Source organism: Tachypleus tridentatus, chromosome 9, assembly GCF_004210375.1.
Source record: "Tachypleus tridentatus isolate NWPU-2018 chromosome 9, ASM421037v1, whole genome shotgun sequence".
Lineage (NCBI taxonomy): Eukaryota > Metazoa > Arthropoda > Merostomata > Xiphosura > Limulidae > Tachypleus > Tachypleus tridentatus.
Genome location: NC_134833.1, coordinates 113,788,350 through 113,815,212, shown reverse-complemented (window position 1 = coordinate 113,815,212; position 26,863 = coordinate 113,788,350). Strand labels below are relative to the sequence as shown.

Genomic DNA, 26,863 nt, shown 5'->3' with positions numbered 1-26,863 from the left:
CTGGAGTCATGTTTAACAACTATGGTAACATGTCATTATGCAAATAATAATACTCTACATAAAAATGTCTGAAACTAAAACAATGTAAATAAAATATTAAAAAAAACACATGTCCAGGAAAGCCTAATGACAAGCAGTTGCTTGAAATGTTGTTAAAATAAAATAACAGGTTCTTTCCCAGACATGTGCTTTTAAAAAACTTTTGTTTAGCAGGACAGACTTTGGCATCATGCATATTATTATTATTATTATTATTATTATTATTATACAGAAATAATGATTTCCTTACTAATATAATTCTTTCTAATCAAACAGATGTATAAAATTCAACCATACAATCACAAAATTCAACTTTTTCAATTAGAATTAACAAACCTCAAAATAAAAAAGCCCTTCAAAGTTTCATGGATAGGATTTATGGAAATATTTTGGGCTCCTTGTCACCAAAGAAGAAAATAACTCAAGTACAACACTGTATGCAAGCTATGCAAAATAAATTTCAAATATAGAGAGATGCAGGGTTTACAACAAACACATCAATGTATATACACCAGCACTATGCAGAGGTCAATTTGTGGGCAATTCACAGAAAACCAGCAAAAGAAACAGTCAAGCTTTGGATTCACACAAACAAAATTAAAATTTAAGTGCCAAATATTTTATTAATAAATAAATATGTTTTTGTTGAAATGCCTTTGTCTTGATCTAGAAATGTAACAATTATTTAAACAGAAGTATTATGAGCCTAACAATGTCTTACCCTTAGTACCCAATATTTTTTTTATGTTCTAAAATGCATATTTGAATACTACATAAATTTTTATTTAACCACTTAATGAAAAAGGTAAGGCCTTACATATTAATGGTTTGTACTCATAAAATTCACACACTTTGTTAAGGTGTTTACAACAAATGATTAATGGGCTTCTGCTGTGACTTAGTGATTTTGAAAGAGGATGGTAGTTCAAAGTACAAGCAATAATATCACAAAATTAAAAGAAAATAGATGTGAAAAGTTAACAGATGCAGATAAGAAGACTGACAATCCAGCAAAATGATGAATTCAAAGAAAAATAAAAGTACTTTTCATTTTATATCTTCAACTTATCATTCCACACCATACATTACTTTGTGACAGTTAATGTTGGGGTAAAGTAAAATCACACATAAAATAGTTTTATTAATACAAAAACAACATTTAATATTCATTTAGTAGGACTTACAGGTTATGAAAATGAAATATGAAAACTGTAGGATAAAAAAAGTATTTTTTTATTCTTCACATGAAAAAAAACCTTGCACTCAGATTGACTTGTTAAAGGCTTTAATAAAAAATACTTTTGTGTTCTAAATTTTATAAAGAAACACAGAATAAACTTTATCAAATACATCTTCACAGATATGGATCAATCCAAGAAACTAATGCTTAAAACATTATTAGTAATATTGTAAAACAAACTGAATACACAACATTTAGGATTTTATCTAAATAAAACTTGCACCATACATCTAGTTTTTAGCACCAAATTTAACACAGTGGAGGGACATGCACAGACAAACTTGAGAAATTTCTTTAAAATAACTATTTTACTTCCATGATGGTTCAAGAAATGGGAAGCCAACCATATATGACTGACAGAAAATAACACTGAGCATAATATGAATTCATTAATAAATTATTATAATCTGTATTTTTAGGAAATACAGAAAACATTCTAGTGATATAATATATGCATTTGTAGCTACTATGATAGAAAACATCACCTATATTGTTAAACTAATAATCAAATCTAAATCCAAAGGATTTCTTTTTTTTTTTTTTTCCAATTCTAACCTTTTCTACAGTTAATTTTTGATTGCATAATCAACTGGAAAACATTTCACAGACTTTGAAACATCAAAGGTCAAAAAAGATAGCTTTCAAACTTAGCATTTGATAAAATATACAAATCAGGTTCATATACAAGATCTACTCCTTAGTATGAAAAACTAGTTTGTGTAGTTGATACTAATTTTTGTAAATAACTGTTAAAAAGGCTCATTTTTGTCACTTTGTGAGCCAGAAGTATAGGTATTAGGATAACACACAAAAACTGTTTATGAAAAAATGAAATGCATAGCAGCTGGGTAGATCCAATGGATTACAATCTTACTAACAGCTGCTAGTGAGTTAAACTTTTATTTAATTGATAGAAATGCTTCTTTTTTTTGGCACCTAATTGGACATGTAACAGAATCTTTACCAGTTTTTCCAATGCAATACCATACCAAACATGGTAGTAAAAAATATGTAGTAATGTACAAATAATTTAAAAGAAAAACTCACCTGCAATCTCCTGTTTAAGATTTTCTGACCACCCTCAGTCCCATAAGATGCTTCATAAGGAAAACTCCAATCTCTAACCAAAAACAGAAGTTTCTGAAAGAAATATAACAGAGTAAATACATATGGAATTTTAATAAACAAGTATTCTTCATAAAATTCCTACACATCTTATAACAAATACTCATTTTTTGTGCCACTTACCTGTAACATTGTTAATCAATAATAATAGTAAAAAAAACAGCTTGTCATTCTACTGTCTTCAAGAACATGGTATTTGTCTCGTGAAATTTCCCAAATGCAACCATTTTTTCTTTTATTAAAAGCACTGATACAGGTTAAAATATCTGAGATATAACTGAACCAAAATAATGTAAAAAACTGTAGAGAAGATACAAAAGTATACATGTTCTTTAGAAATGAACTCCATGCTTTAGTATTACTGAGGGTTTACTAATTTAGTGAGAATAATGTATCGAGTCCTAAACTGTCCTTAGAACTACTTCCTCAATCACCAGTTGTGTTTACACTGATGGTCAAGATGTTGCACTATTATTCAACACCAAATCCATTACCACAATTTTTATGCATAAGACAATAAGGTTACTCATAGTCCATAAACCCTGACAAATTTATCAAAGACTTTCCACTGAACCTGGACATCAAATCCCAAGATCACATTTAAGTGAATAAAAATCACAAGAGTCTACTGGAGCTATACCATTAGACTTGATAAGTATGTGGTTAAAAAGGATAGTTCTAATTCTAGTTCCTTTAGTCATCCTTCTCATGAAAACAGCCAGAATTAGAAATGTGGTTAGAATCCAATGAATATTCAACTAGTGTGCCTCCATCATCTCCAAATTCTCATTTACTGTTTTCTTGATGGTACCAGGAGATATATCCAGCTTTACTGGAATTACTCATTGTGTCAAGAGGATTCTTTATATATATATATATACCACATCCTTTATCTCATAAATAAGAGCATGTTACAGAATGACAGGGATGTTGTTTCAGAGTCCATCGTTGTCCAAAATGATTTTATGTGCAAGATTTTCTACTTCCATAAGAAACATCAAAATGTTGTCTTGTTTTTGAATGTTCATCCTCAGAAAGATCCATTATGTTTCAAGTAAGCCATAAAGTAAAGCTGCCAAATAGTAAAGAAGATACTACAAAACATATATAGGTACCAAACATGTCTAACAAGGAGATACGGTTCATATCAATAACAACACATTAGTGCATTAGAACATAAAAGTCATTCTTATAAAACACAAAAACATTATGTATTTATTGCAGGTGTATTTGTTAAATATTTCTGGAAAAACTTATATAATTTTACTTTTGTGATATACTGTTAGTAAATTTAGATATAACTTAAAAGGTTTCAAATTACGTTAAACCAACACACACACAAAAAATATTTTGCATTAATCAAGTACTAACCTGAAATGGCTTTTCACTTGTGTCTTCTAGTGCTAGTCTTCCATATTCAGTAAATAGCTGGAAAGATCACAAACATACTCCTATGCTTATTAAAATGTGGTTGTATAAATAAAAAATAAAACACTATCTTTTCCCAATTTAATAATTACGGAAAACTATTTTCAATCTACTTTATTTTAAGTGTGCACGCTAATTTATTAATTTTTTTAGTCCTTCTAGAAAGAAACTGGGTTACAAAGTTTCATTTGTTCTGTTATAGCTGTTTATAAATAACAATAAAAATAAATTACATTGTAAGCTGCTAGTGACATAATTAACTTTTGCACTTGTTTGGAAAAAGCTTTACTGTAATTAGTTTAAAGTACTCATAATGTAACATTTCAAACTCATGAAAATTTCAGTTTCATTCCTCTATCTTTTAAAAGTTATTTTTCTTCACTGAAAATATATTTTTGAGAGGTACTTACCTCTTCTTACCAAGTTGTTCCTATTCAGTGCTGCTCTCTATGTCCAAAAATGTTTGCATGCCACAAGCCTTCAAACTCTCACCTATCCAATGATTACTATGGTTCACTGCAACTTTGCATGTAAATCATGTGACAACCCTCCAACAACAGAAGTGTAACACACCTTCTTAACACTCATGAATCCCTTGATTTTACATAACTATCACTTCAAAATTAAACAAAAATTAAAAATTGGTTTTCAGTGGGGTGGAAAGTGCAAATGTAATAGTCAGTAAGAGGTAATCAAAAGGACCTGAAACTGAATGAAATGGATAACTGATATCACTCTGAAAAAGATCTGGCTAGAATGATAAGCATAAGACTACCAGTTGGTACAATCATGACTAAAAGCATCCATTGCCATGGCTGGTGGATAAGGAACCAAAGTCTCAAAAAAAAAAAAAAAAGTAACTTGGTGCTGAAAGAAGTGGCAAAAACGTCCAGATGAAGAAGTACCTCACTAATGGCAAAGCCACTGGAAAACCAGAGAGTTGAGGAACTACCCTATGGGGTAAATATGATTGGTCCAAGAATGACAATGTCTCAAGGTTGAAAGCACACTGGACATAACATGCCAAGGATCTCCAAACTATGGCCTGTAGGCTACATTCAGCCCACAACTTCAGTTTATCAGACCTGCCCACAGTTTATTAATGTAATAATATAATTTTTTTTTAATATTATAAAAACAAAAACATATGGTCCACCAACAATTCATTAAAGTAATAAAATGGCCCCCCAGTGGCTCAGCGGTATGTCTGCGGACTTACAACGCTAAAAACCGGGTTTTGATACCTGTGGTAGGCAGAGCACAAATAGCCCATTGTGTAGCTTTGTGCTTAATTCAAAACAACAAGTAATAAAATGATATAATGATACCATTTTCATTTTGAATGATATAAAAATAAAACATAATTTAGCAAAAACTAATCTAGGTGCAATACACATTTCTATTTGCTGGATACATCATATTACTTAGTATTGCATCATCTCACTTACCAATCCCAGTGCCCTGAAGCAGCGTTTTTCTTCCCATGTCTGCCCTGTGTACCTCAGTGTGTGTTAGTGAATGCTGCTGTTTGCTTTATGTTCATGTTCATAGCTATTCCTAGTTATTATGCTGGGACAAGGGAAGTAAAGAAAAGTTAATTCTGAATGTTGTTTTTAAGGAACAGTGGAGTGTGGACAACTTCATTATTGAACCACGTAACAAAGCATTGATTGTACTTAATATGCAATAAGGTCTATCACAGTGCTAAAAGAATACAATATTCGTACACATTACAAAACCAAGCACTCAAAATATTCTCAGTTCACAGGAAAGCTACATTCAGACAAATTCAAAACCTTGAAATGTAACAACATAACAGTTTGTATTTAAGAGGAAGAAAGCTGAGAATGAAGCTGCAACAAGAACAAGTTTCCAAGTGGCATACCTGTTACTAATGGTAAGCTAATTAAATTATGTATGACTTAAGCAGCCAAAGAAATGTCCCCAGAAAAAGCAGTTATTTAAAACTATTAGCCTTCCGGCTAATACAGTTGCTCATAGAGTTGAGGACATTGAAAGCAATACTGTTCAAGTGCTTTATCATCGAGCTTGATGAATCAACAGATGTGTCCAACACTTCACAGATGCTGTTGATTATTCATGGAGTTGATATTAATTTTGAAGAGATTAAAGAATTAGCTTTTGTGCACAGTATGCATAGAACCACAAGTAAGGACATTTTCAAAGAGGTTGAAAAATCACTAACACAGTATGACCTTGAATAAAAAAAGCTTAAGTGAATTACAACAAATGGTGGTAAAAATATGTTTGGTGCAGGAAAAGGTTTAGTTAGACAAAGTTACAAAGCTGTTGAAAGTGTTGGTTGTTCCAAGCCTGTGGTTCTTCACTGCATTTTTTTCATCAGCAGGCATTGTGTGGAAAATATCTGGAAATGTGATGTGTCATGAAACATGTAAATTTACAGTAAACTTCAATTACTCTCATAGACTCAACCATCATCAATTCTGTGAATTTTTGGCAGAAATAGAAGCAACATATCCCAACTTGCCCTTCCACACTTCAGTTCAATGGATTAGCTGTAGGATGGTTATGTTGCAATTTTTTTAGCTTAGAAATAAGATGGAATTTTTTTTAAATGAAAAGAATCACCCTCAACCATTATTAAAAAATAGTGCATGGCTTTGGAAATTAAGGAACCATGTACCTGGATGAATTCAATCTTAAATTACAAGACAAAATCTGTGAAATGTGCACCGAGGTGAAAGCATTTCTGCAGAAACTAATCCTTTTTAATCCCAATTGATGAGGAGTTGCTTCACACCCTTTCCATGTTGTGAAAAGTTCAAGCAAGAAGCAGTATCCCATTTCCACACAGGTTTGCACAAGACCTGAAACTACAGTTCAAGGAGCGTTTTTCTAACCTTAATGCGAGTGCAACAGAAATAAAGATCTTCCAAAACCAATTTCATTGTGTTATTGATGAACTGCCACCTGAAGTTTAAATGGAAGTGATTAATCTGTAATCCAACGACATGTTGAAAGACAAATACAAAGAAGGGAACTTGACAGAGTTCTATAAATGCCTTCCAAGTGATCAATATGTTCATTTAAAAAACTTTGTTCATGAATTCATTTCAGTTTTGATAAGTAGCATTAACTTTGAACATCAATTAAGTGTAATTTTGTTAGAAAAATGCCAGTTTCATGTTTCTCTCTAATGCTGAAAAAAGAACAGTGGTTCATCTTAAATATTTTCAATGAGAGCTCTTATGAGAAATACATTAGTGATGTTGTATTTTGATCATGTATGCATCCCTACTTAATTTCCCCATGATCCCCCACAGTCTGCAGAGACTAAAAAGATCTACCTCCTGCCCCTTGACTAAAAAGGTTTGGAAACCTCTGTGATATGCTATGAGAGGTATCTGCAATGTGTGGGCCCAATACAGTAAATCCAATATTCAACTAAAAAGGAAACGAGAATGAGTGCCTCTTTGGTGACTGAAATATGATCCAACTGTCAAGGATCTTCACAAGTCTGGTTCAAAGCATGCCACACTACCAGAAGATCCAAAATGTTAATATGTTATGATATTTCTATTTGACACCTTTATTGACAAACCTCTTGCTGACTGAGCCATATCCCCCCAACTCCAAAGAGAAGCACTGGTGAACAGATGCAAATCTGAATAAAGGAGGAGAAAGCACTACACCTGCTGTAGTGTTGTACCTGTTCAACCACCAAAGAAGGTCAATGAGAATGAAAAAGAGTAACTGAAGGTCTAAGGGATCCCAAACGAGATTCCTTTGGATGTGCAATGTCCACAGAAGAGAATACATATGAGAACAATCCAAGAGAATAAAGGCTACTATGGAGACTCAAGTCCCTTTAAGTGTTAAAGCAACAGAATCTTGTGCACAAATAGAAGAGGAAAGAAAGGATGTGGAGAACTGAAAGCTCCACTGAATGCATATGAATATGTGTAAAAAGTTAGGACCAACTGAGGTAAGTGTTGAAACACACACTCCAGTAAACAAGATATTGGGTAGGAATCAGGAAAGACTTCTCCATCTTGAGAACCTAACCAATACAAGCTGCTACTGTCAATAACAGATGAGTGTTGAGAAGACACCAGTTTGAAAGGAGCTGACAGAAGCCAGTCATCCACGTGGCAGTGAAAATGTAACCCTTGAACATGCATAAGTCAGGCAAAGGCTTTGACCACTCAATAAAAGATATACATTGCTCAAGTAAGCCCAAAAGCATTGCATACAAACCAGAAGACAGAATTGGGACTGATGAGAGATGGGAATATGGAAGTAAATGTTCATGACGTCCACAGAGCTGGAGAAAAAGCTCACAAAAGGTTGAGAAAAGATCTTAGTAAAGTGGGAAGGTCCAGAAATTGGTTGAGGATGAACAGAGCAATCACAAAATACCAGTCCTTGGTCTACTTGGGGATGACAAAAGAGTAAAATCATGGAGGAAAATGGCTGATGGGCATGATTATATGCTGTGAGAAAAGAGTCTAAACAGCCTCAGACAGATGCTGACTGATAATCAGAAGGACAGTGGAACTGGAGACAAATGCCATCAGAACTGTTGGCAGCAAAGAGTAGGACTGCGATTCAAACAGACCAACTGACCCTTGGGGTAGGGAACAAAGGCCGAGAGTGTGAAGAATAAGAAACAGATAAAATAAGGTATAGGAGCAGGTGAAACAAACAAGCAACTGTGGAAAAAACAGTTGAGTGTCGGCTCACAGATTCAATATATGATTCCAAATAATCGAGAATATCTCCAAAAACAGACCTCTGGAAAAAAAAACATCTACAGGTGATGAAGATATGTGTAAAAAAGACTTAAAGTAAAGACGAAGGCAAGAAAATTGGGCTTGGGATAAATGTACTGGATTCACCCACGATAAAGACAAAAATGACTCCAACTGATGGAAGTCAAAAAAGGGGTTAAAGGCCTGATAAGTAAACCAATGCATAATAATCAGAAGCCTGTGTATCGGGACACCAGCCTTCAAGTGAAAAATGAAATGCACAGCATGTACTTTAAATTCAGGATAAGAAGGGAAGAAAAGGTAAATTGATGGTGAGGCAGTGTGTAACTCTTCAGGTACAGGTTTATATGAAACTAGGGATACAGAAAAACATAACAAACCTAAGAAAAAATATTCATATGAGCTGAAGTAAGACTAGTAGGTTTCACAAGAGAGGTACATGTGATGAAAAAGAAAAGACTATCAAAATCTTTCTAATCAAGAACAGCCACTATAGGGACAGAAGGATCTTTGACAATGTTGAGAAAAGAGGGATGGGTAAAGTTCAACTCCCTGCAAATAATGGTTGAAAAATAAGCTACTGTGAAGAAACCTTCTGCACAAGACCACTGCCTAATGAGAAGTGATGGTTCAATAGAACGAGATACAAGAAATTACCTGTATTAAGATGATGTGTCACAATCCTATTGGTGGAAGGTTGTAGCATGATGATTTACATGCAAAGCAGTGAACCAAGTTGATTGTGGAGTAGGTGAGAGCTTCAAGGCTTGTGGCATGTGGCAAAAATGTTGCATAAAGATGGCAGTACTGAAATAAAGAGCTATTATGTGAGAGAAGGTAAGATGCTGCATCTGTAAACATGTATTTGTAACTACGTGTGCCTGCTTACCGTGCTTCTTAACTAGGCTTACTTTATCATTGGAGTGCTTGAATACAGATTTACCTGTAAATGTTGTAAATCATCCTCCTGAATATTTTGAGAAAGATTATAAACCTGAAAATAAGAAAAATACCAAGTTACAAATATTATAGTTACTTACAGAATTTATATTTTAATAAGAAATATTAAAACTACTTGCTAGACATAAATGAAGTACAGTAAGTAAACACATTTGCCTGCATCAAGAAAAAAAGGCTAATAATAGTTTATAAACCATCACAAACTTTATCATCATGAGTGACTATGATGCTACCATGAGTATATACCAAACTTAAAGTATGAATATTACCTTATGGAAAAAAACATAAAAATAATTATTTTTATTTCAATGTGTCAAATCATGAATAAAGAATTGAAAACAATCTCCTACAAATATTAAATTATGTGAATGTACAAAGACAAATACAAAATTATTCTTAATTCATGATAAATGACTTTTCAGTTTTTAAATTAAATATCATAACCCTTGGTGAAATTAAAGTATTTACTCAACTATTTCCATTAACCTTAAATATCACTACATGCATTTTTTGATTAACCGAACTAGCATTTCTGTGACTTTACCAAACAATATATTAAAACCATGGTTGCTTGTAAAACATTAAGGTAATATAAAACTGGCTACAATCTACAATTTAGATTCCCTTCTTTATAACTAAGACTGCCTTTTAACATTTAAAAACACATTCTGGAGGATAATATACAATAATGAAATTATAACAATTTGTCAATATCAATGGCTAACAATGGTGAAATGAACATTTTTACTGAAAAAAAATTGAGACTTGTAATACTGAAATAAGAAAACAAAAAATGGAAAACTTCTATCATGAAAAATGGTTAATGTCAAATAGATGTTTTAATGTTCAAAATTTTGGGTTAAGCTGTTTTAATGCTTTTGGGTTAAGCTGTCCTTTCTCTGATGATTTTAAACTAGCCAATTCTGTACCAATGAAACATTTGACAAAGCCAATGAAGTAAAAAATTATAAACAAGATTTAATTTCTCATTACCTGGACGGAACTTGTCATGGTACTTAAAGCAAAAACTGTAGCACAGTCTTTCACTGTTGATTCACTATCAAAGGCACCTTGGGTGTCCATCAATAGCACTGCCACCTGGAATAAACTATTACTGTAAATGTTTATCCATAACACAAAAATCCTTGAAAAATCTAAACATCTTTTTTTCAAGTATTTCAAATAACAGTATAAAACCAAGGTATTATTTTTTTAAATCAGTAAAATGAATATAAGAAAACCTTCAGTATTTGTTGAATTAATAGCATTGTTATCACAAGTAACATTTACCAACTTTTACTCAAAGTGTTTAAGAGTGTTCAACATATACTTGTCCCAAGCCTCCACTTTCTTATTGTTAGACAGAAGCCGTAACCAATTAAACTATTGTGTCTTGAATACTACAGGTCTCAGCAATTTTAAGACAGTCTGTCATTAGACTATCAACCTGCTAATTTTTAAAACTTTACTTAAGTCCTTAAATAATTAGACTGCAACTTTCAATAACATTTCTGAGTTTTCATCTTGTCAACTTTAATCTTCAAGCAATTCTCTAGAATAATAACCTATCAACCTTAAGTTTAACAAAGACCAAATTGTTCATTTCTAAACTTTAAGTCAAATTCTTTAAATTTTTATCATGTACACTTCGGCATTCCACAAGTACTTCAACCTTTTACAGGTTAAAAAATAGATGGTTATTTATATTCCTTTCATGTACTGGTGAATATACCTAATGTTAAATGAGAATTTGCAGATTATTGCAAGATGCAAAGTCTTATTCAACTAAGATAACTATATTCATCTTCTGTCAAAAATATATGCACACAGAGATAAAGTAAATTAGTTATTTACACATCTGTGGAGAACCATCAACAGACAGTTCATACAGCTTACCAAGAAAAACACACCATCTTCATTCAGACCAAAAAGAGAAGTCTAAAATGAAATCAAGTACCTTTCTAGCATATTCACAGAAATGCTTTACAGCTCAGACACTTTGTCATGATGGTATCAAAAATCTGATGATGACTTACATCATACTAGCACAGTACCTAATATACCATATTAAGACTTACAAGTAAGTCCTAGATTAAGCAACCTACCATTAGCATCCACCAGATTAAGATTAGTTATAACTCATCTTGAAGGTTTTGGTTGAGAGACAGCAATCTTGGATAGTTAAGACTGTATTTCAAATAAAAATAAATAATGCTGAATAATGCATTATGCACATAATTATAAATAAATGAAGTGACCAGGAACTTCAGAAGATCTTATTTGCTCAATGATTTGACTTTGTGCCTTTATTAAGAATTAGATCTTCTATAATTAACTCTATAAGTCAAATTAAGAACTGTTGTACTTTCAAAATTAAATCATATACTAGACCATATCATGCATGTGATCACTTCAGTTATTACAAAGATTGTGACACAAATAATATAAACATTACTGTTATACAAAGAACACATTACAGAATAAAAAAGAAAGTCCACATGGGAAAGTTACACAAAATTAAACAATCTGAGTAAATAGTGTTTAAATTATTCTCTATAAGTTACTCTTTGTAAGGGATATACAAAGTAGTGATTAAGAATTATGATATTTCATTAAAATGAAGAGAGAAACAATCTTATCATGCTTTCCTACATACGTTTTCCCTTTACTGTGTATGATAGTTTTCTTTGTGTAATAACTTTTACATTCTATTGTTTCATCAGATAATAAAACCTTCATCCACTTTTCTACGTCTCATGTTTGGTGCTTCTCAGCAAACTTTAACCGAGCTGTTTCATGGTGTGGAAGGAGGCGTGGCCTTTGAAGACATTTACGGTTTTTAAAACCTCTCTCTTGTAGATGCCGTCTTATTGTTCTTGGGCTGCATTCTGCATCCATAATAGCCTTAATCTGGTTCGATGATCGGCTGGTGTCTTGCCAGACAACCCGTCAAATCTTCATGCTCAATGCCGGTGAAATTTTCTTGGGCCAACCACTTGAAATTCTCATTCTATATCCCTCAGGGTCTTTTAAAATATTTGCAACAGCAGTTTTACTACACCCAATCTCACCAGCGATGACACGTTGAGAGAGACCTTGCTTTTGCAGCTCGACAATTCTGCCACGTTCAAACTCTGTCAACCTTTTAGAATTTGCCATGCTTTTACCCAATGTAGAATAGAATAGACCCAAAGATGAAAATAAGAAAAGGGAAAATAAAAATGAAAAAAGGTTTTTAGTGTTTAATAGGGAAAATGAGAACACAATGAAATTAGCCAAAATACTAAAAACCTTTTTTCATTTTTATTTTCCCTTTTCTTATTTTCATCTTTCAAAGCTCTACTCAAATAAGTGATTGAGTCTAATAATGCAAGATGCATATTTTTCTTTATGTTCATTGGCCTTAAGATTTTGGCCAGCAGATATATATATGTACAGCAGGGGGGAAACTTTAAAAGTTTATTACAAATAAAAATACAATTGATATGAATTTATCATATTTCACATGTACTTAATTCACCTGTGTGAGAACAATCAAATATTAAATATAACAGATTTACAATACTCACACTGCTGCTATAGTTCCATTAGTAACAAAACTCACCTCTACTGTTTACAATTGTATTATCTGTATTTACTATATTTAGTTTAGTTTTACAACAGCTACAGTCAAGTAGACAAAAGCTTCCAGTGAATAATTTTCAATGCAAGATAAAACTTGATAATTGTATATTTAGTGAAATGTATGCATCATAGATGTAATACTTACTATTAGTTTCAAGCTAAAAGCATTTTAAGACCGTTAAGCTCAACTCCCCAGTTTCCGACTGCTCAACCACAATGAATTAAATTAGCGATATGAAACAAAGCTGAAATCTAACTAATAAATTAACTGAAGCTATAACTAATTTTCTAGACAGAAATAACCTCATATGTCAATACACCAATAACATGGACTCCAAAATGATGAAATTGCACCGAATGATTAATATAGCACCCCTTCTGTTAACACTATTTTCAGCTGTATATTATGATAATCACAAGCTTAAAAACTGATTGATGATTTGTGCAATAAAAACCTTTAAAACATCCCATTTACCAAAGATTTCAATCATGAAAGAAACTGACTGTTTATATTATTATCTAACAAAACAGAGTAACTATTCTACAAAATCCTTTTTTCATTATAATGTTGATGTAGTAAAAATAATGAAAGTCAGTATTTACTTTAAATGTTAACAAAGCTTTAAAATTTCATGCACTTTAGTAAAATCTGGGAAAAAGCATCTTGTAGGTAACCAGCTATCAATAAATTTACAATAATGTCATTAATGCTAGAGAGATAAGGTAACATTTCCAAGTAAAAAGAACTTTTCAAAAAAGGAAAGTAAATGTAGGGATGGCTGCTATCAATCCTTCAAAAACAATGTAAACAATATAGTAGGGATGTCATTCGCATCATCCCTAGATAATAGTACGGATACACAGAGTAGTATAATGTTAACAGACAAAAATAGAATATCTCAATTGTATTTGAATAGTCATATATATTACTATAACATCAATTCTTGCCATCCCTACTGTAATATTGTTTATCAATTATAATTTTGTAATTTGTGTAAGAAAGCTAACTTCAAAGGATAATAACATCATTTACATTAGAATTAGGTTGTTGTTTTTAAATTACTACTAGTAATTAATTATAATAATAAGTATAATACTTATAAAAAAACAGATACTCCATTTGAAAGTATATCACCTCAGTGAAATTTGTTGACACCATTGTTCTGGGATTTGAGTTATAATAAAAAGGAAGTATAAGAATGAAGAACAAGAAATTTTTACTATGATATTTACACATACCCAGAACTTGCAAATCAGTCATTACATGAATACTGTTATAAAAACAAAAGTATAGTATTGTAAGGTACTGGCAACATATTGAGGAGATATTTAAAATACCATTTCAATTAACAATCCAAGTCATCCCTAGGTAGTGCTATATCCTGCCTGACACTCTACACAAGTTTCAACATTACTTTTAGTTTCTGATTAAACACTGTACCAATTATCTCACTGAATATTGCAAACAGCTTTCATGAAAAGTGATTAATCTCCCCCACCCCTACCCCAAAGTTTCCTTATTACATCACATACTATTTCTATTCACTAATATAACTCTTAATTGTTTTGGCTACCAGAATACTTTTTGTCAAACATCCAGAATCTTGGGACAGACATAATAGCATATACGCACCCAGAACAATGTTTACATTCAGTACTATACTATCCTATCTGAGTATGAAATTTATTTCATTGTATTTAATTCCTTCTAATATTCTTTAAATTATTAAAAGGTAATATGTGTCTTGTCAAAATAATTAATAATATTGAAAGTCTAGAATAACATGGATACCTTTTCCCCATTTGAGAGTGTGACTTGGAAAACTTCATCCCACAAGAGAATGCCTGTGGTGTCTCTTTCTGCACCACCTCTCCATGAGAAGCCTGTGAGAGGAGTCTCATCATCTCCCATCCAATCTGGTGATCCCTGCAGAGGTACACATTACAATGCACATTAGTACACATATACATAAAAATGCTTCCACATTACTAAAATCAGTCAAGTAAAAGGGTGTTATCTGATATTTTTAACTATTTAAAAATAAAGATGATTTAGAACAATGATTACCTGTAAAGAGACAGTCTCTTTTGTGTTCTATTGGAAGGCTTTTAATTAAACTAACATTTTTCTTAGTGGCTTATGAAGACAACAAAACATTAAAGGACACCAAGAGACCTTTTGGTCTATATAAAGTCCATTAGTATCCACATTTTTCTTTTCACAGTGACAATAGTTAACCAAATCACATAATAAATTTTAACAAATGTAGTTAAATATTAAATTTCTTTAAATGCTAATCCCATGCTAAGATTTAATACTCTCATGACAAGTCATGGGTCAAAGGTCATGCCATCACCTCTGCTGGCTCACATTCAAAATCTTATGAATTTATAAATAAGTTTTGTATCAAACTAGATAATAATTCAAATTTTAGTATTAAATGCTAGTTAATTTCTTAATTTAAAAGTAACTATAAAAGAACACACCTAAACATCTATTATTGTGTATCACATGGTATGTTGAATGTAGCACATTCAATATAGTTCACATTCAGTGATGTCAAAATACTAAGTGTACAATTAAAGTTCCTAGAAGCAATTTCATTCTTTTGAACCAAGATTTTAGACAGATTTTCTTAAGTCTGTTCAAATTTTAATATTTTTTCAGACAAAATAGAACTTAGTTACTAAACTTGATAAATTATAGTGGAAATCTACAGTATCAGTATAGTTATATATGATATTTTGGTTATTTCAACTGTAAATATACAACCTAAAAATAATTATTCCATTTCATCTTCCAAATGCAAACAGCAAACAAGTACAAAGGTCATTATAACTAGAAGATATAATTATCTGCAATACCTATTTATTCACTGTTCTATAATTTAAGAAAAATAAGTTTAACATATTTGTAAATAGTAATAACCTACATACATATACAATAGAAATGTGATTTATTTTACCAAATACTAGTCCACCTAACCACAGCTAAGACAGATCATTTTGTAAAAACTAATGGTCAGCTTTATATTATTGGACATGATAAAATAAGTACACATGCATTGTGTCAATGTAACTTCTGTAATGTTAACCAGGCACGACTGAAAGGTCAGTATAACAAATGTGTAATAAATATATAATGTTATGAAATTCAAGTTACTGAGATTAAACATGTGTTTTCATGTTATAATTTGTAGTTGTTCTAATATGAAAAAAAAATTACATTTCTTAATTTTCTATGATGGCGACAAAGTCAATCAAACTGACAAACCCCATATAGTTAGGGTAGAGAAAAAACAATATAAAAGTTCTATTGAAAACAAACATTCAAAATGTATTTATGTAGTTTTAGAAATTACACATAATATTTAAGATTTTTGGGACGAAGAATAGTTTTTTTAACCATAACATGAAAATCACTTCACACATTAAGACTATTAATGAAATAGATTTTGTATATTCAAAATTTAATTAAACTACTTTATTATCAATGTATATGAATAAACATGGCATTAAAATGTCATTACTAAATCAAATTTTAATACCATATAAATATCAAATTTCTTAATTCTAAAATGAAATATTTAAAAGAATCACCAATCTCCTCTGGTATAAGAATTGTAACATTTGGTCTTTAGATCTTTCTTTTTCTCTGAGTTATTTATCACCTCACTTTGAAGTATGAAAGTTAATAGAAATTACTTATTATAATACAGATAGTACTAAAGCAGTCTAATTTTTATAAACTTCCATCTTTTTTATTATGGAGATATAAATGAGAAAATCAGACCCACTTCCTAAATCCACCCATCACATTTTTTCCTTCACAAATTGCCAACAGTTCTAACCTTTTCTACTACATCATTTATAACCAATAGAAAAGCAGAGCTGTAATCTACCAGATGTAAAAATTAGAAATCAGGTTATATAAAGTTAGATAAGATAATGGAAATAAAATTCTTCATGAGGTACAGTTTTAAGTACCTGTTGTTTTATATGATTTAATAAAGTAACATGAGTTATAAGTTCACCAAATGATTTACAATTTTTGTGGCAGGATTATTGGTTACACAAGTCTAAATGACAATAAAATATTAAAATAAAGTATAAACAGATGCAGACTATTCCAAGCTTTAAACTATTTAAGAAAAATAACTAGTTTTCTATTACAATCTGCTAAATCAACTCAAGTCTATACAGAGTTAGAATGGAAAAAAATAACAAAATATAAAGTTCTACTGACTAAAAATGTTTGATATTTATTTGGTAAGTTTTAAGTATCACATGAAATTAGAAACTTTTAAAATATAAAGCTATTTTCAAACTTTACCTGACACTCAGAGCAGTCAGCACTCAGATTCCATGAATAAACAGACAAATCTTTATAAAAATACTTCATTAAGAAAAATCTGATTTTTCATATACAAGACTTTTGATCTTTACAGAAAGATAGCCTAATTTTGTGAAGACATACAAAACATTAGAAGATAGAGTATGAAATCTCTGATGGTTACTTTGTGGTTACAAGGTTGGTCAAGTTACCCAATCCAAAATGAAAATGAGAGTTAATTACTTTTTGGTTAAAACAAAACAATGTAAAGAAATAAGATTTATAATTCCAAAATTACAGGATTAAAAAAAAAAAAACTTTGGGAATGCAAACCCTAATGGTAAACCAAGTTTTTAATCAAATGTATTGTTAGCCCTTTTTTTTCACCTTTATCCATCATAAAAACTTAAGCTTTTGCTGTGGTAATTGACTTTTAACACATGTAATACTACAAATTACATTTTTTTCCATGCATTGCATATGAAGATCTAAGTGAAGCAGTACAATGAGAATACATTTCATTTTTAAACACTTATCCAGATATTTTTGAAACATACATAAGCAAACCTGATCCTCTCAGTACTTTTGCAAAGATTAGAAACCTTAGATCCAATGAAGGGTACCTAAATTATATCTTTAGCATAAGTAAATAAAGGATGTTGGATAGGAAATGGGAAACTCTTGGATAAGAATATAAACTCAATGATATAAAGGCATAGTTGTGCTAATACATGCAATTATTTAATATTTTAATAAATAAAATACATGTATCATTGACATTTTCAAACAGTATCATTAACAATAAGGGGCATATTCTTCTAATTTTTATTAATGGTACAGAACAAGTACTGCTCATAGTACAGTTTCTTAAGCCAAGTATTAAAGCCCATAATTAACTATTGCTTTAGAAATATGGAGAAGTAGATCCTAAACCCCTCCTCCACCAGCCTACTTTTCTACCAAGATATAGTAGAAAGTTTCTATATGGCAATTCTGGGACAGCTGTTTGATTTTAAAATGACCTAAACATTTTCCAAACAATTAGCTAAATCAATGGCATAGTTACAAATGATGTTGCAAATGCTGGCCAATTTTATGCCATGACACATTAATTTTTACTGTTTGAAAAGGTGTACACATATAAAATCCATTGTTGGATTTTTATACTTTATTGTCTTAAACCCTTCAACTGCAGTTAACACCATATGATGCAAGCATTTTGTGAGCAAAATTTTAAACAGCTGCAAAAATTCATGAATCTTTGTGCATATGATGGTATACAGATTTACATAAACCATAGAGTTAACTGTATGAACTTATTACTGGGAACAGCACTGGTGGTTTTAACCTTACAAATAAACAAAAAAAAGAGAGAAAAGTACTGACAGATAAAACATTTTTTTTACTGAGAAAAAGACTTTTTTTACAATTTGTTGGTTGGTATAAATGCAGACTCTCCAATAGCAGTTTACATACACTATTTTATGTCCACACTATAATACAAAATTTACATGCTATACAATATTGTTGGTATTAAAATACAAGCATCTTTAAGTATAAATGACACAGCTGTAAATACTACATATGTCCACATTAAAATATTGAAATTAACTTATCAGGACTTCAGCAAATGCCAAGGTGAGAAAGAGTAAATTTTCTTTTTCTTCTACTTTTAAGAAAAAAACCTTAATGTGTGATAATGCATTGCTTAAATAACTCCAACAAATAGCTAAAAGGTATCCACAATACAGAAGACTCAGAAAATGTTGTAAAGAAGAGAATTTCAAATATTAAGAGGAAAGAAAAATACCAGATAATTAAAAAAACGTAAGCTTAAAAACATGAAAGGTCTTTATTTGTAACATAGTATATTACGCCCAAATCAAACAAGCTTCTAATTATTCTCCAACAGTTCTGAATGACAGGTGACTGCAGAGAACAAGATAACTTGGAAAGCAATTGCAAGAGGAAGAAATTTACAAGCCACACACTTATATAACAAGACCAAAGTCACAGTGAAGAATCCCACAATTCGTAGATTACATACCTCAATAATTCTCATACATACACAACTCAAAACATCCCAAGCCCATTTGTACTGGTTACTCTATTACCTGCTTAAAAAGATAACTCAGAAAGTCCCACAGACACAGGTCACGCTAAATAGACTTAAAAACAACTTTCTATGTATAATCTTCCCCACATAAAAGAATTAGTGTAACACACCATTGCAACATCTAGTCAATGTAAATGTGATTTACTATAAATGTAAACTGCATGTATATACTTAGAAAATACATTCAGAAAGATATTTATTCTGCACTACTTACAAAAGGGAGAAATATAATGATATTAAATCACCACACCATAAAAGTTTATATTGGCAATTATTGTTAAAACAATACACTTCATAGTTTTTATTTTATGGAGACAGTCTAAAATATCCATTAGTACCGTTGGATAAAAGATAATTGAATAACAGTTACACTAACATCACACATTATAAAAATGTATTTCCACCCTTGCACATTGAAACCTAGTGAGTTTAACTGTATACATAATTTAAAACACATGATTTTACTGAATATATATAAGAAAACTAAAAGCAAAACAAATGTCAATACAGAACAAGCTCCACCTATAATTTTGATAGGTAATTTAAATATTAATATTATTTTTAGTTTAAAGGTCTGAACATAGTCAAAAGCATATATCCTTAAAAAGAAATTCAAGAAGAATACTAACTATATAATGTACATATGCACTTTAGCTAAAGAAAATTGTAAATTAACATTCACTGGCTCAAACTGAGGTAATTTTTTCTTTTTCAGTACAGCTAACTGTATGATGTTATGTTAATTTTCATATTTACCTCATCATTTCTTAAAGTTACACCTTACAAGTTACATGCATATGACTTAAGTGGGCATATGTGAAGTTCATATTGACAACAGAGCATTTTCTTTCATTTCAGCACTATCATGTAGTGCCATTAGCTCTAGCCTCATTAAAAATATCTTTTCCTCAAATAACAAATGTTATGTGATTATTTTAACTTACATTAAACTAAATTAAAACAGTAAAACAAGCACAACAACAAATACCTGAGCTTTCATGTAGCGAAGACAAAAGTCTAACAGGAAAGATTTTCCTTTCCGAAAGGCACCAGCAACAGCAAGAACAACAACATGCTTGTCACGAATGTGCTCTTGCAGTAGTATGGATTCTAAAGACTCTTCATCAAGTTCAAACATGTGGTCTTCACCAGAGATAACAATCTGGACTGGTTTGCCCTTCATTTTCTCTCTTTTGTAAACTTGGTATATTACACCTTCATAATCAAGCAATATCTATCAGTTTAAATGCTCAAGAAACTTTGAACAAGTACTCTCAATTGATCATAAAAACTGGTAATAATACACTATTCACTAAATAAATATATTTAATAAAAAAACTATTTTTAGCTCTTCCTGAGCTAAACAAAAAATGCTGGTGAGAAAATGAGAACTTCAAGATCTGTTCTATGTTAAATATTAGCTTAAAATATATTTTGTCCTAGACATACTCTACCTGTCTAAGTTGCAACAAAATCCAATTGTTCCTTTATTATGAAACTACTGTTTGTATAGGAATGTAAATAAATATAAAACAATTCTGGAAATACAGTTTCAACTACACAAATGTATTGATAAGCATATAGTGATTCTACAGGCACATAAAATGTATATTATATATAATGGTGCATACAAGAGTGGTACATTCTGTGCAGGGGTGACCAAGTAGCACAATTGGTCTTTATATTTAAACAGAAAGAGTGAAGTTTCATCATAATTTTGTACGTTTTTGTTTAAATATAAAGACCAATTGTGCTATTTGGTCACCCCTGCACAGAATGTACCACTCCAGTATGCACCATTATATATAATATACATTTTATGTGCCTGTAGAATCACTATATGCTTATCAATACATTTGTGTAGTTGAAACTGTATTTCCAGAATTTAGGTCACCTGCAGTACATGTCCACACTGTATGTGTGAGTTCATATCTTACAGGATTACTGTAAAAAGAATTAAATGCTTTGTTTGTAGTTATGCACAAAGCTACATAATGGGCCTTCTGTGCTATGCCTACCATAGGTATTGAAACCCAGTTTCTAACACTGTTAGTCCACAAACATACCAGAGAATTAAGTGTCAGGAAAATTTAGTGTAATTGCACACGTGTGTTATGCTCTTCATAGTTTTACTCTTAGAATTAAATACAACCATTCATAAAAATGAATGATAATATTAAAGCAAGCATTTCAATATACAATTTACCTTTCAGAGCTAATGTATCCTTTTCACACATATAACTCTTAGAAAAAATAAAAAACTGAAGTAACCTATCATATTAAACTTATGCTCTATGAGGAATCATGATTACCTATAATGTAAGTGCATGCAATGACTACATTCTTAAAAGCCTGTTCTGATAGCTTCAACCTACATTTATCTTCCCACTTACAAGGTGGTAGTCTACACCTATGACTCCACCATATTCACAACTATACGTGAACTTCACATTAACACTGTTATACAGAGAATAACTTCAAACATGGACAGCAAAGAAAAGAAAACAAGTATACAAAAGTGAACTTTGGATACTTTTTTTTTTCTTTCACAACAGAGTTGTATTACCAAACTGGCAAAGTTGGAAAACTTTAAAAAAAGAACAAAAAAATGTTATTAAACTACATTTACAAAGACCAAAAAAACTCCAATATATACATATATACACACACACACACACACAAAAGCATACTGGGATACAAATCTAAATCAAATATGTCAAAATTAAGAACACTTATCTTTGATTCTGCAAAACTGAATTCTCTGTTTTTAGTAAGGTATGTAAATAGTAAGCTAATACCAGATTTTCCTCTAGTTTTACCATGAGTAACACTTTTGTAGTAACTTTTTTAATAGATGTTAAGTTCAGATTGAAATACTAGTAATAAACATTTTCCAACAAATATGAAATGGTGTTGTGTTTATTCTTTTTCTGTAAATTCTTTTTTACTAAAATCCTATACACTGGAAATCACCTGGGTGAAAAGTTCATATTTTTCTTGCTCAGAATATTACATATTTAAAAATATTTTCTGATATTAAACTACTGAACTTACCCTTTTTTTTACTTAATTGTATATTTTGTTGTAGACAGTTATTTCAATCAGAAATAATCCTTATAACATGCAGTAATATAAGAACATAAGCAGATGATAGATAGCCAGGCAGCCCCTAGAGGTCACCCACAAAGTTCCCAAGCTGTAAGGAAAAAATAAATAAAACAATCTATTTAAGCCAACAGATTATTTTAACAAAGCTTTAGAAGAACTAAGCTAACAATACATGCTATATCTTTAACAAAAAATATCACATACTAAGCAAAAAACAACACTTTTTGGCAAAGAAAAGGAGCAAATTTAGTCTTTTCAAACTTCAACAAAAATTTATTCAAAATTTTAGATCATGCTTTTAGATATTAACCAGGATGTCTACAGACAGACTACACAGTCCTATTATAAAGCAGTAAAACTCCTTCTTAAATTCATTACATACATGTGACAGTCTCAAGCTAACAACACACAGCTTAGATACTTCAACCCGGCAATCTCATTTTAACAACAATTAAACCTATACACAACAACAGGTGAACTACTCAGTCAAGAATGAATGAAGCCATTATCAGTTTAATTCAGAAAGTCCTCAGTTGCACTGTTAGTTGGATGCCAATATAACAAGTTAAAAAACACTGCCTAAGTCTTAAACACTAACAACATTTGGTAGTAGTACATGGTAATATGAACACAGATCACCTTTGAAGCTTTTACAATCAAAATCTTCATTTCAAAGTTCTTTCAAGCTAAGATTAAATAATAAATTTTAGGCAGGATGTTAAAATGTTGTTTGTTTTGATCAAAGTTAATTGATTAGACCCATGGCACAGTGTAAGATGAAGGAGAAACATTTTAATATGATGGACTGCTCCATTTAAGCAGGTTTTGAAAATAAAATACAACTAGTTACTTTTTAAATTATGTTTAATATAGAAGAGAAACTTTTCTACATTAAAAGATGCTGTTAGAAATCTCATAAACTGATGTAAAATAATTACTTAGTTATAAAAAAGTTGCAAACAGACTTGCTTCCTTTTTATTTTATTATAGCTCTAACTACAACAATTTGTAAGAAAGATATCAGAATATACAGAAAAAAAATTGAAAATTCTTAATTTAACTGTCACTTCTGAGTGATGTTTTAAAGAAGGTTTTCTAACCTTACAAAAGTAAGTTTTTGAGGTTTTTTTATTCATGTGAATGAGGGTAATTCTGTAATTTTACATCTTGCATTTTGAAAGTCATTAATAAACAAGAGATCATTATCAAGCAGAAAACTTCGAAATTGACACGAACAACTAAAGTAGAAAATAAACTGATTTAGCAGTAGAAAACATAAGTAGAGATGAATGGGTGTTTGTTCAAATGCTATAATTAATGTTCTTAATAATTTAGTTCAACAGTTTTGATAGTTTCTCAGAAAAAAAATATTTTATTATTTGATAATAATGCTAAAAATGGAAAATATCAACTGCCTGTTTTTATGGATTTGATTTCAACAACAAGGAGAATAAAGACATGCACTTCGATCACGGAATGTTGGGAAGGGTTTGAGTCTTATGTAAAAAGTACATTAATGTTTAAGAATTAAAAAAAAAGATAGAATGGATTTAAATGTTTTGGCTTAATATTCAGCTGCAATAATAATAGCAAAACAATAAACACCTTACTTCTCTTTACAGGATTATAAAATTAAAAGCAAGAAGGTTCTTGAAAGTTTAAATGAGGCACCAGTTAGCCTTTACTTAGACTAACATATGCAGCTCTAATCCTCTTGTTTAAAACAAGCTAACAGAATTATGCTTAAAATGTAATTTTAGCTAAGTCATGAAGGTAAGGTACAACAATATTAATTTTCCTACAAGCATAGAATAACCAAAAGATACCCAAATCAAATATTCAAAACAAAGAACTTTTTCACAGTATTCTTTGATGAAGTGGTTTGCTTGATGATTGAGCTAAAGAGCTGGAAATGTAAATCTGATTAACTAGAGGTAACAGATTTAAAATTTATGAAAGCTCAGACATAACCAAATTTTCAACAATAATATTTTGTTGTGGGTAATAACTTGGTTCAAAAGATGTTGACAGCAGCAGCAGCTACACAAAATAATTTTACATAGCAGTTGGAAAAATATTCAAAGAACTGTACTGGCATGTGGTTAACATACTGTTTCAGGTATGTGCAATCATGAAAGAAAAAACTGTATCAAATTGCTCAAACCTTGAAAGAAACATTAAAATATTCTAACATTTTAATATATCTATGAATTCTAAATCTTAATTTATAATGCCTTTCTTTAATAGGCTTATTCATGTAATCTATTTTTCCATATATAACACAGTTTTACTGTCTGAAACAGAAATTAGACCATGTTTTAAAATTTAATAAAATAATAAAATTATCACACTTTAGGCCCAGCTTTTTAAAAACATTTTTAATTAGAAGCAATATTATTACCAGACTGGATATGACATATCTTTATCAACTGTACATAGAGAAGTATGGATCGGTTGATAGAATTACTGATGAGTAATAAAACTGACTTGGGTACACATGCACCCAACACTTGGTACTGTTGGTGTACAAAAAAGTTGAAAAAAAAGGAAACAAGTACAATAAAAAAATCTTAAATTTTATCAAGACAAATTGGGATTGATATTCATATAACGTAGCAAGCTATAGTAATACAGAAAGCTTCAAATACTACAAAAAGTATTGAAACAAGAAAGTCAAAACAACAAAAGCTAAGTTACTTACAATTCTCAGTAACTCATTTTTTGTAAAGGGAAATTTATAATAGGAAAGATCTTTTTATGTTACCTTTTGTTTTGGCCCCCCAGTGGCACAACTACAAGTCTGTAGACTTACAATGCAAAAAACCAGGTTTCAATACCCACACTGGGCGGAGAACAGATGGCTTATTTGTAACTTTGTGCTTAACTTCAAACAAACATTGTTTTTTCCTCATGTTCTTATGACTTGTTTCAATCATTTTCACTTGATTAGTATATATTAACAATAAATAAACTTAAACAAATAATTATTAAAAGTATTATAAAATATTTATATTAGTGTACAAAATCTCATAAAAAGTAATGAGTTGAACCTAAGAAACAATGAAATCTTGTCTTACAACCTTGAAGCAGTCTAGTTATACTTCTAACACATTAAAATGTCAGTTCTTGTACTCTATAGTATGCCAGTTCCCAATTTTAATTGTATCAAGCACGCAATAATACATCTACATTACAATTTTTGAATCACATTTAATATTGATGGGGATCACCTTAATGATGTGGTTGAATGAAATGACTGTTTGCTCATCTGTCAGATTTTGCACATAGCTATTCAAGGACAATCTGCATTAAAGAAAAGAATCTAAGAACAACAAGAAATTAGTTACTTAAACCATTAAGTAAGACAGCGTTCTGTTGAGAGTAGTAAACTAAAAAAAAAGTATATATTTATACACACATTTACTACAAGTCAAAAATGTGTAATTAAATAAACAAATCACATGGGTTTTACTTAGAATATTATCTGCAGTTTTGGCCTCCATATCAAAGAAAGGATATCAATTTATTGAAAAGAGTTCAAAAGAAGGCTGTAAGGATAATTCTTGGAAAGGAAAAGTTCTTTTGGAGATAACTTACAATCTCTTCACCCTTAAGAAAAGAAGAGTAACATGCATACTGAAGTTCACAAGATATCTAGGTAGCTCATGAAGGAAAATGCAAACTTAAATGTAATTTTATTAATCCAAATTAATATTTCCAAATGTTAGCATTTGATTTTTCTAACAACTGATTAATCAGAATTACAATTGAATCATTTGTCATGAAAATAATCAACTAAAACTAAAAGTATATCAGCTGTTAAAAAAATAATGAACTTATTAAAAATAATGTTTACAACTATTGCTGCTTTCAATTACTCCATCAATTAATCAAAATTATGGTTAAATCAAATGTTATGTTAATAAACAACTGAAATCATGCACATTTTGGATTATTAATATTTTCAATTATTCCAACTATCCAAGCAACTAAAATAAATTTGTTTTGACTTCAAGTCTGTTCAGCTATGATGAGTAGTGAAGGGTAACTGTGATTCAAAAGTCTTGTATTTGATTCTCATAGCCACCAATCCTGCTACTCCATCATTGTTATGGCAAAGCTGCTAAAAGCTATCT

At 30.6% G+C, this 26,863-nt stretch overlaps 1 protein-coding gene across 5 annotated transcripts in view; it reads right to left on the bottom strand.

Annotated features, from left to right (window-relative positions):
• The window catches only part of atl (atlastin GTPase), a 67,210-nt gene that overhangs the window by 24,424 nt on the left and 15,923 nt on the right, over positions 1-26,863 (bottom strand). For 2 of the 5 annotated variants that reach the window (XM_076456597.1, XM_076456595.1), the window contains exons 2-8: positions 22,674-22,815; positions 20,608-20,834; positions 14,963-15,097; positions 10,540-10,644; positions 9,530-9,580; positions 3,776-3,832; positions 2,327-2,419 (exon numbers count right to left, since the gene is read on the bottom strand). In XM_076456597.1, the coding sequence (XP_076312712.1) occupies positions 2,327-2,419; positions 3,776-3,832; positions 9,530-9,580; positions 10,540-10,644; positions 14,963-15,097; positions 20,608-20,802 (636 nt within the window). In that variant the 5' untranslated portion in view covers positions 20,803-20,834; positions 22,674-22,815. Of the gene's footprint in view, positions 1-2,326; positions 2,420-3,775; positions 3,833-9,529; positions 9,581-10,539; positions 10,645-14,962; positions 15,098-20,607; positions 20,835-21,825; positions 21,872-22,673; positions 22,816-25,957; positions 26,031-26,863 lie in introns of those variants that run through there. The other 3 variants (XM_076456596.1, XM_076456593.1, XM_076456594.1) reach the window with 3 other exon arrangements.